Source organism: Pituophis catenifer, unplaced genomic scaffold (genome assembly GCF_029215685.1).
Source record: "Pituophis catenifer annectens isolate HBS135680 unplaced genomic scaffold, rPitCat1.0.hap2 SCAF_1, whole genome shotgun sequence".
NCBI lineage: Eukaryota > Metazoa > Chordata > Lepidosauria > Squamata > Colubridae > Pituophis > Pituophis catenifer.
The window spans coordinates 195,095,630-195,107,669 of record NW_027256881.1 but is presented as its reverse complement, the minus strand read 5'-3'; the positions used below and the strand labels follow the sequence as shown (position 1 = coordinate 195,107,669).

At 34.9% G+C, this 12,040-nt stretch overlaps 1 protein-coding gene across 2 annotated transcripts in view; it reads right to left on the bottom strand.

Annotated features, from left to right (window-relative positions):
- Nucleotides 1-12,040, bottom strand: part of ATF2 (activating transcription factor 2) — a 46,334-nt gene that overhangs the window by 32,469 nt on the left and 1,825 nt on the right. The window contains exons 2-3 of one of the 2 annotated variants that reach the window (XM_070934092.1): nucleotides 5,296-5,365; nucleotides 1,577-1,673 (exon numbers count right to left, since the gene is read on the bottom strand). In XM_070934092.1, the coding sequence (XP_070790193.1) occupies nucleotides 1,577-1,673; nucleotides 5,296-5,343 (145 nt within the window). In that variant the 5' untranslated portion in view covers nucleotides 5,344-5,365. The remainder of the gene's footprint in view (nucleotides 1-1,576; nucleotides 1,674-5,295; nucleotides 5,366-12,040) is intronic. The other variant, XM_070934155.1, reaches the window with a different exon arrangement.

Genomic DNA, 12,040 nt, shown 5'->3' with positions numbered 1-12,040 from the left:
GAATTAAATAATATTAAAACCTATTGTTGAAGAATAGTATCTTCCTATTCAAAATAAATACAAGGGGAGAGAATGATAGAAACTTTTAAAAAACACAATCAGTACAAATTTTAATTTTAATTTTAATTTCCAACACTGCAGAATATAAATACCCTAAAACCCACAATTAATTTTGTATCGATGATAGTAACATGGGATATTGGCCAGATTTGAAGAACAAAATAATCAGAGGGTGGAGGGGCACTCATTAGGATACCTTAAAATGTATTGTTCTCCAAATTGTATATCAGTTGCAGTCAGCAGCACACAATCCTTCAAACACAACAGTGTTTAAAGCATTCCCAAGATATATGTGCCCACACATTGTCCAAATCTCATTTTGTTCTTTGAATCTCATATCTGACAGTTATAATATAATGATTGAGACTTAGTGATAGCTTCCTAAATATGTTATCGTTCTATGTTAGTATTTCATTGGTAGATAGTTCATGCAATCACAATTAGATATCTTCATAGGGACAAAAGAAGAAAATAATCCACATAATAGCTAAATCGTAACATTATAAAAGGTAATTTTAATAAATGCATACAAATCCTTTATGAAAGGTACACCATAATTTTACACCAAAATAATTATAAAATTATTTTGGTGTAAAATTATGGTGTACCTTTCATAAAGGATTTGTATGCATTTATTAAAATTACCTTTGGAAGATAACATTACATGTACTGTAATTCCATTGTATTTCATACAATGACATAAAATACATTTGAATCAGGCCTATACAAACAATAATGCCCAAATAACATAATAACCTGGATCACACATTACATTTACCATGATTTATAACCCCTATGGATCAAATCATATAACATGACAATCCAAATCCAAACAAACAAACCATATTCTGGTTTAGTGCAATGTGAACATAGTCAATGGATCATTCTAGAATGTGAGCATCGTTTTGATTACAAAATAGATTTTTTTTAAAAAAAACCTAATTCTGTTTACTGTGTTATTCTAATATTGCCTTTCAGACCCTTTTCAATTTTTTTTCTATAAACCTTTTTGTTCAAAAGCAAAAATTTAAAAAATATTTTAAAAGAAGATATTACCATAAAAGACCATCAAAGATATAGAGATTAAGGAAGAGTGTATTCAACCAATTAAAATTTATTTTTAAAGCTTCTTTATAAGACATAATTAAGATCAGTAAAAAAGTAAGAAACCATAAGAAGTTATCTCATAGCAACATGTATAAATGACTTCGATAAAAATATATTGTGTGGATATGCATTCTTTGTATCTACAATAAATTGCTAGATGTTTCTTCTCACAACAATTTTGTGAAGTTCTGTATATTAGACTGCTCTTAATTACTAAGGCTGAAGTATATATAGGCAGTAGATTATTAATCTGTCAACCAATCAATGTTAAGGAAAAGGACAATACATGACATAACTGCATTTTATTTGTAAAAAAAAAAAACAATTCTGACAGCATCTCAAGCATATACAGAAAATACACAAAATCTGGGCACGTTCCAAGAGTTGGATTAATAAAAGATATACTAACCAGCTACAATGACACTGTCATTACGAGCTGGACCGAATTTCAGTGTCATCTCATGTTTATGTTTATGGACAGCCAAATGATCCTCGTTGGTAAAACGCTGTGACAAGAAGTTTTAAAATACAGTTATAAATTTGAATTATGACTAAACAGTGGGAATAATTTTCTGAATGGGTTACAAACCATTTGCAATGAAAAGGCTGATTGATTTTTGTTTAATTAAAAGGTTGATACAATTACGTACTTCTAAATTTGTTTTTTTTATTGACCATTCTCTTGAATATTTAAGTAGCATCATCATAAGTAACAAATGACACATATCAATTTTAATGGTTTTCACTCTACTTAAATACAAATTTTGACACACAATAATTCAGAGTTTTAACCACCAAGATAAATTGCAAATATGAAGGACTTGCAACAGGCAGAAAGCCCTTATTCTATAAGCCACCCACCTAAGAATCCTCTAGTTCAGGGGTGTTCAAACTGGATTTCTTCGAGCGCCAGATGAGCATCTGCAAGCCAGTGGGGGGCAGCAGTGAGTGGGTGGATGGGACGGATGTTTCCTGCAGCACCCTGCCAGCCAAAACAGGGCACGGGAGGCTGCCACGGCCTCCTGCAGCACTCTGCAGCAAAACAGCCGGCTGTTTTGGGGCCATTTTGGGGCCCATTTTTGGCCGACAGAGTGCTGGAGATCATGGAGGGTGAAAACGAGGCCCCCCCGCACGCAGCCAGTTTTAGCTGCCAGAGGCTGGATTTAAGCCCCCTGCGGGGCGAATCTGCCCACGGGCTTTGAGTTTGACACCCCTGCTCTAGTTCTACTCCAGAAAAATCAGAAATTTTAAAAAATAGATTGAAAATACATATAAAAAATTGCCTTATTTCTATGTGCTCTGTTTTCCTTGACACAACTTTGCCATTAGATTCTATCCAATGGTCAGTAATTGTGGGGCACAATTAAATGGAAATTACAAGGAATAGATCATTTCTGTGCAAATTCCCCAACTGCTGTTCGCATATAAGACTTAGCTTAACATGCATTCTAGTGTGTGTTCTTCTGGATGGTATATATGCTTCTAGCACATACTAGCATTTCTTAGAATAACACTTTGAAATTATTCAAAACTAAAATTTGATGTTATAGATCACACATCAGGATATAGTCTTCATTTAATACCACTGAACATATCAGTTAAACGCTCTTGGACCATTAGATTATTATATTTACCTATTTGCAAAAGTGAGCCATGCTCCTGCCCACCTAGCAGTTCAAAAGCATGCAAATGTGATTGGATAAATAGGCACCACTTTGGTGGGAAGGTAACAGTGTTCTGTGTGCTTTGGCGTATAGTCATGCTGCCCACATGACCATGGAAATTGTCTTCGGACAACTCTGGTTCCTTGGCTAAGAAACAGAGATGAGCACTGTCCCTTAAAGTCAGATATGACTGGATGGGGAAACCTTTACCTTTTTAATAAGCCATGACTAATTCTGAATTTCCATCCTAAGAGTCCTGAACATTTTCTCTTCCTTGTCTCTTTTTATGATATTGGATAGAGATAAGATATCTATGATATTGGATCGCTAACCTATACTATTTTTAAAAGGGAGATGGCTTTCTGGTCATTTGCTTGAAAAATGTGATAGCAAAGATGCTTTGCAAACTCAGAAGTGTAACAGTGCACAGTGGCTGTCAATCATTCAGCCATTTTAATATTATATTGGGGAAGGAATTAGTAGCTTTTGACTAACATAAAATAAAATTGTAGTATGTGAATGCTACATGTGCTTTAGATGTGTTCAGAAATCATTTAAACATTATCCAAAAAAGGGCACGCATATGAAAATAGAATATTCCATGTCAATATTTCTAAATATATTAATCCACTAAATATCACAGCTACAATTTATCTATCTGTAACACATTAGGTCACGTTTATAAATGTAGAATTCGAAAGAAAACAAACCACAGAATTTAAATTGAAAAACTGCTTTAAGAATTGCATTTTCTTAAATTACTTCAGAAGTTAGATCATGCTGAATTTTTCATCTTCCTACCCTCTTAATGTTTACTGTACTGTTATATTATACCCACATCAGAAATTTTCTGGATGTTATACAATCAATTAAAACATGTTATACAATAAAATTAAAAATTATACAAATATTACAATTTTAAAATTAACATATTACATACATTTTGAAACATTCAAGCAAAAATAAAATAAAATAAATCTTCATCTGACACCAAAATGGAAGCATCAGGCTAGCATCTCTGCAGAAAATAATGTCCTGATAAGTAATCATAGAGGGAGATACTGCTTCTGGCAGACTTACCTTAACTGATGATTAAATTAAAGGGACTGATGATGTTATCTAGTTGTTAATGAAATCCCTGTAAGCCAACAACCAAGCTCAGAGAGCATCAGGGATTCCACAGCCTGACCTTAAGTCCTTTAGGGAATTATAGGCTACTACTACCATTTTTTTGAACTGGTGCAAGAAAAATGGACTTATATGCAGGCAAATTACAAAGCTGATATAATGTAATTGTGTCAGCCATTCTTAGGTAACAGCTTAGCTGCTCTATTTTTAAATCAAACTTTCTGGACTATTTTCAAAGGGACATATATAATCCATAATCCTACCTGGAGTGAAATGATGATGTTGCTAGGCTATTTTTCTCCTGGCAAGGTCATGGCTGTTATCATCAGACCAAGATGATAAAAGGTATCCTAAGTTCCTGAAGTCACTCAGGCTTTGAAATGATAATGCTGGGTCCAAAAATATTACCAAAACCATACCCTTGAACTCTAGTGGAAATACAAGTCTTTCCTCAATTAGATGAACACAATTAATCAAACAGGTAGCCCATTTACAGGAAGTTTGCTTTTTTTGTACTGAGTGACAATTATTAAACCTATTCCAAGCCATCATTTTGCTTAGGCCTATTTATTATTTATGATTATTTTCAAAATAATTCTTCAAGAAAACTACTCCTTTCCAGAACCCACATGTACTGCAAAACGAGTTCCTCAAGCATATTGTAAAAGTATTTATACATACTCAAAAAGAATACAAGAATGGTGAAAACATGACTTTATATAATTGAAAATATCACTCCATATGGGAAAACATTAAAATATTCTTTATATTAAAAGAAACTCCAAGGTAATTTCTTTTTTTTTTCTCCTTTGTATTATTCAGCACGGCTATGGAATATCTTTCAAAATTAAGGTAAACAATTTAATAAGAGTTTTCTGATTATGAAGCAATGAAGCAATTAGAAAAATAAAGCAATTTGAAAAATGAAACAACTCTGTTAGCAGAAATAATTTTAATATGTTTTTTTCTAATCTATCTAACTTTCCACTCCTAAATTACCCCCGATCAGGAACAATTACAATAAACAAACAAACAAATAAATGCACTTGGATTGAGGCTTCATGCAGATCCACTGCAGACCTTATACTGCCGTTCAATATAGCAATACTAAGACTCATAATGTATCTTGAAAGTGAAGGGAAGCTAAACCTGCTGCTCATCCCAGTCCAAGAACCAGAAACTGAACATGCAGCAAGAAGTGCATTATTAGACTGGGACAATTGCTTCTTGTTTAAAAGGAGGAGACAGATGCTTTAGGATCAGAAATAAACCACTTCTGATGTAACAGATGTCTCTCTGTTGTCTTAGATGAACAAATCTAAAATACATATATTACCTGTCCACATCCAGGGGCAGTACATAGAAAGGGTTTGTCATCACTCATATTCTACAGGTTCTTGTGTTACCTATATTGGAATAGCAAACATAATTAGTTAAGATTGTGCCAAGAATTTATCTTGCATTGATTTACATGACAAAGCCTCAAATAAAAAACAATATTTCAATACACTTAAATTACCAGTATTTCAAGCATATTTTTAAAATAACGTAATAAAAAAATCCCAAATAATCTGGGGCATTATTTGCCAAAGTGAAATTGAAACTTAAAGACGCAATTATTAGTCAAGCTTCATTTTTATGAAGTACAGAAACTAGGCTTTAACAGGACATAAATGAGTCACTATATCTCCCTCTTACCTATACAGGTAGTCCTTGATTTATAAGAGTTTCTTCAGTGACTGTTTATAGTTACAACACTGAAAAAAGCGACTTATGACCATTTTTCACACATACCACCGTTGCAGCATCCCCATGGCCACGTAATCAAATTCAGATGCTTGGCAACTGACTCATATTTATGATGGTTGCAGTGTCCCAGAGTCAGGTTTTGCAACCTTCTGATAAGCAAAGTCAATAGGGAAGCCAAATTCACTTAACAACTGTCTTACTAACTTATCAACTGCAGTAATTCACTTAACAACTGTGGCAAGAAAGATGGTAAAAGGGGGCAAAATTCACTTAACAAGACTATAGTCTTGCTTAGCAACAGAAATTTTGGGCTCAATTGTGGTCATAAATCAAGAATTTATGCCAAAGGGGCACGATGAACAATTTACTGAGTGCGAAAGACCTCTTATTCCAGAGATGCTATATTCTTTTTCTGGTTTTGGATGAGTTGCTTTTTCCCATTTAGAGTTAGTTTATAATCTGGGAGTCCCTGAAGAACAGGTACTACCTTTACGAAGAAGAGCCTTTCACAGCTTCATTTTGTACAGCAATTACAGCATGGCCTTTCCTGGATAAGAAAACCTTGCTCAAATCACTCATAGCTTGATAACCTATTTGTGGGATATAGGCATGGGACTGACTTGGAAAGTTACTGAGAAACTTCGGATGGTCCACAATGCAGCAGCCGGTGTGTATCAGCAGCTTGAGTTTATGGGTACTGGTCTATCTGCACATGTAACGTTCTTTAGCCAGTTCGTGGGATATCAGTTTGCTTCCGAGGCAATTCAAGGTGCTGGTTGTCATCTTTAAAATTCTATATGATCCAGAACCTGAGCATCTTTGTAATATCCTTCTAATGGTTCCTTCTAGTTCATTACAATATTGAACAGTTGGTTCCTTTTGCAAAACTACTGCTAGAAAGTATAATTTATCCTCCCTTCTCTAGAACCTGGAGGTCAGATTTGGACTTTCAAAAAATGATCCAGAACTGGTTTTGACAACAACCTTCTGGGACCTGGAGTTTGTCCCTTGAGGAGTTTCCTCCAGATTGCTTATATTTGTTCCTTGGTGCTTAGAATATATGATTGTGGTAATATTCTGTTATTCGTATTTTTACTTCCATTATTATGTTCAGGTGTGTAAGGTGTTCAGAATTACCTGTGACAGAAGCAAGGTAAATATATAAACAAAGATGTTACTAAGTGGTGCCTAATAGTAGTGGAACCTAATTGCTATAGAAGGTTATAAAGCTTAATGTAAACAAATTCAGAGTGTATTAGATACCATTAATTCAGAGGTTCTTAAACTTAACAATGGAAATGAGGAATGTATAAAATATTATCAGAAAAATGTGTCAGTGGAATCTTTAATTAGATCAGATAGGTCTTGAATAATTTTTATTCTACTAAAACAGGTTTATTATAATTATGCATGACAATAAGTAGACTAAATTTATATCTTAATGAATACAAATGGGACACTTTTTAAATAAATTTAAATTTTAAAATATTCTAACCAATTTTAGATTCTAATGGATTCCAATGAAAAGTGTTCAGACTCAGTGAAGTGAACCTCTCTTTAATTTCAGGTGGGTAAGTTTATTTCCATTTATGAAAGATTATTCTTTTTACTCTGACTTGGTGGAGTCAATTCTTTTCATGAAAACGTTAACGTCCATATTTTAGGAATATAGTTCAACATTACATTTATATCTTTAGATGTTGTTTTTCTTCCAAAATTAAACCATGCCACGACTTGAAACCAAACCAAAGTTTTAGATGGACAAGACTAAGTTCTTATAACTGATATTATGGTTCCAATTAAGCTAACTGGCCAAACTGAACTGCATTGGAATTTTTGATGGCAATTCCACATAAAACATGCAGCAGAAGTCCAGATATTGATAATTCAAAATGACCTTCCATGTAGGTAGCACTTGTATTTAAGTTGCTGCAATGTGAACAATGTCAGAGAATACAGGTAGTCCTTGACCTACAACTGTAATTCAGCCCAGAATTACAGCTGCAAATTGTCCTGGTTGGTAAGTGGTTCAATGAATGACTGCACCTGGTTTTATGACTTTTGTGGTAGTCATTAAACAAATATCAATGGACGATTTTTTGCCGGAAACCAGAAGTTTCTGACAAAAAATATGGTAAAACATGTTCATATGATTGTGGGATACTGCAAATGGCTGTAAATACAGGCTGAGCACCCAAAATGCAATCATATAACCATAGTGGGGATGGAATGGGGCATTAGCTATTGGAACTTTGAATTCAGGATGTAAATAGCCCTAGGGACCAATTGTAAATTTCCATCAAAATTGCACTCCATACTGTCTACCAAACAGTATTGCCCAGATGGACATTATACACAAGGAAGAAAAATCTGGATCCTTGTATTCCAAGATGGTATGGGGATAATCAGTGTATGGATTTATCCTTCTCAACATGCTACCATTATATGAGGCCCTTAAGAATAAAAGTAAGGGACAATCTAATTTCATTATTGGAACACTGACCACAACATAGCTAAATAACAATATCGAAAAGTGCCAGAGTTTATGAACCAACCATAATTGGTTTCATGCCTTCTGAGCTAGTGAGCACACCTTAACTCCCTCCAATTTATTAAGAAAAAGTCTAATCCCACCTAGAAATGGTTGAAGAGCTTTATGAGCTTTCATCTAGACACTTACTACTTTCATGCAATCAGTGCTATCATTAAGCTGCCAAAAAATCAAGAACCCATTAAGTCACAATTTCCTTTTTCTCCGCAACCATCCTTCAGGGGTAGCTGAGAAAACTTGTCCTGAAGACAAGTCAGTATCAGAAATGAAGATCACTACTTCCACATAAATTTAGTTGTGTTCTGCTTCCACTATAGATAGAATAATTGAAGTGCACAAGGGAAAGGAATCCCATGCTGCTACTTGTTCCATCAAATCAATACATATTTGGATTCAGACACAAAATCCTAAAAAGTATTTTTTATGAACCACTGCTTCCTCGGCAAGAGATTATGTGGTTTTTTAAAGCTATGTTTGCTAATGAAAACATATATTTTGCTCTTTTTATTAAAACAAATTATATCTCAAGACAAGGCATATAATAATTTAAAAGACATCTCGAGAGTCTTCTTTTTGATCCAATAGTATACAATAAAGTATTGTCATCCATTGATGCAATAAATGCAACAAACAACTGAATGATCACATTGATTAGCTTTCTAGGCTTCTAAACAATCACGACAGGTAGCACTATTCTTGCAATTGTTTGAAAGGTTCCTTCTCCAAATTGGGACAATTTGGAAAAGGAGCCTTCCAAATGATGATAATGGTTCATTTGTGGAACATCCCAAGGCAGCCTCTATAAGGCCACACCTTGCATTGGCTGAGCACGCTTGTCAGCAGCTGCAAAAATGTGGCTGCTGGGCTTTGTAACTGGCAGAGGCCTCCTTGGACATGGAGGGGTGGAGAATAGGCCTGGGCCTCTACAGCCATGGCAGCATTGTGCACACTGGTGGGGTAAAGGGTGGCTGAGACTGGAGTAGATATAGGTTCATGTGTGGGGGCAATTACAGCAACCTGAAGTCGGTCATAAGAATGAACTGAATGCCAAGTGTCCGAATTTTCATCAGGTGACTACGGGGGCTTTGCCCGTTTATAATTTTGACTACCAGTCATAAGTCCATTCATTCAGTACCATCATAATTTCAAATTGTTGCCATCACATCTTAATTTAAACCTGGGCATTTTACGGTGCCCAAGCCACATCCAGCCGTTTGGCTGTTCCTATCCAGCCCATGTAAAGTCAATTGGAAATTAAAAATCAAAATGTAAATAAGATGTAATATGTATTCTTACCAGTAGCAACTAATCAAAACCATGTAATTTACTGCTTTTTATAAAACGGTAAAATAAATGTTGAGCGGAATTAAGTTCAGCCTATTGGTTCAGCCCTCTGCAACAGTTCTAGTTTCTCATGTTGCCCCTTGGGAAAATTAATTGCATCCACTGCCCTAATTGGTCCATTTGAGAAATGAATGCGAATAGAAACTTTTGTCACATGACACATGACTTGGAGAATATATTATTATATACATAGCCTAGAAACACGTATTTCTGAGATGATGAGAAATAGATTTTATTTATTCTTTGAAGACAGAGGTAAATGCATTAATATGTGCTTGTTTCAGGACTTTAGAATTCTTCCTTAGAACACATACATTTTCATTGTTTTTTGGGCAACAACTCCAACCTGCAAAACTAGATATTCTGCCAAATATATGGTATTTCATGAATAAGCAGATTTACAACACAAGGACATTCAATAATTATGGAATTATCTAAACAAGGTGTTGGTAAACATGTACAGAGGGGAAATGTTAATTTTATGATATATAATAGCCTATATAATAATCTATTTCCAAAGTTTTTATCTAAATTCCTATGACCATATATATATCATGGATCAATAGGGACACATTCAAAATTCTTTTAATAGAAAAATTGAAAACTGAGCTGAACTAGAGGAATGTATTTCCGTATTTCAAAATTATGTGCACAGAGTAACATAATTGTTTTTAAAATAAGTATTTTAAACTACATGTAGTTCTCACTTAACCACAACTGAGACTTGCAACTCTACCATTAAGCAACACGGCCATTAATTTAGAAGATTTAGGAATTTTATTGCAGTTTAATTCACTCACTCTGCTTGTTGGAAGCTGACTATTAAGTATAAAAATGGAGATCAAGTGACTATGGAACACTGCAAAGGTTATAAGTGCAACAACCAATTGTAAAGCTATCTTCAGCACAGTTGCAACTTCAAATGGTTGCTTAATGAGTGAGGACTACCTGTACATCATTTCAAAAGAACACATCAAAATCTTTCTTCTTGACTTGGTAATCTTAGTTTACAAACATTCAGAAACTACTCAATGTGGGCTTTAGAAATTATTTGAAATAGATGAAAATTAGCTAATTTTTAAAAGAATAAAAAAAGTTTCGGGAGCCGCAATTCATCTTGAGAGAAAAGTGTCACAATAGTAACTTAGTAAAATATACACATGGTTAGCCTTACTGACCACTCATCCAGCGACCATTTGAAGTTGCAGCTATCACACTGCTCTCATGGTCATGTGATTGTGATTCAGGTACTTGGCAACCACTCGCATTTATGACAGTTGCAGCATCCTGTGATCATGAGATTGCCATTTGCAACTTTCCCTACCAGCAAACAAAATCAATGGGGAAGATGGCAAAGGTCAAAAGTGGCTCTGGCAAATCTCCCCCTTTTTGCAAACTGCACCCCCTTCTCTGGCTCCCTGCTCCCTCCTTCTCTCAGCTTCCCTATACTTGCACTACACCACAGCATCTCCCTCCCCAACTTGTCTGTGGCCTGTGCCTATCACATACCCGTTCTCCTTATGTGGGGCTTCCGCTGCTTCATGCTTAATGACCCACACGTCTTGGAGTTACAATGGCAACTGTGAATGTCTGGATTGCTGTTGCTGTACAATATGGACCTTGCATTTTATGACATTACTTAGTGATGCCAATCCCAGACCCAACTGCCATCACCCATGGACTACCTGTAATCATTTAAAATAGGAAATGAACAAAACCATGGTAACAATGGAATACAGATAGTCTTCATGCTTATGAGTATTATAGCATCCTCACGGTCAAGTGATCAAAATTCAGAATGGCATGTATTTACAACAGTTGCAGCATCCCAGAGTCATACGATTTATCATTTTGCAACCTCCCCAACCAACTTCTGACAAGCCAAAGTTAATGGAGGAAACTGGATTTGCTTAATGATGCAATTCCCCTAAAAACTGCAGTAATTTGACTAATAACTGTGGCAAAAGGGTCGTAAAATCAGGTGATTCACTTAACCACCTTACTCAGCAACAGAAATTCTGATCACAATTGTGGTCATAAATTGAGAACTATTTGTATACAGTAAGAGTCTATGCACTAAACATCTTGATTCAGTTCAGACTAAATTACAAGCTTAAAACTTGACATGACTGATAAGATAAATTTCATAAGCATATATAAACATATTCTTTATAAATAAATAAATAAATAAGCAGACAGATTCTTCACCTTCCACTATAGGTCCTCTATGAAAAATAACTTTAAACAGGATATTTCATTCCATTTCAAACATTACCCAAGTAAAATTTAGGCTTCTTTCAGATGGCCAAATTAACTATCCATGAGTATTTTAGCCAGCAAAAAAGCATGTCACATAAATTGTGCTGCCCTGATTGCTGATCCTTAATCTCATACTGTAACAAGGCCTTAGAATGGTGCTATGTAAACTTAGTTATTA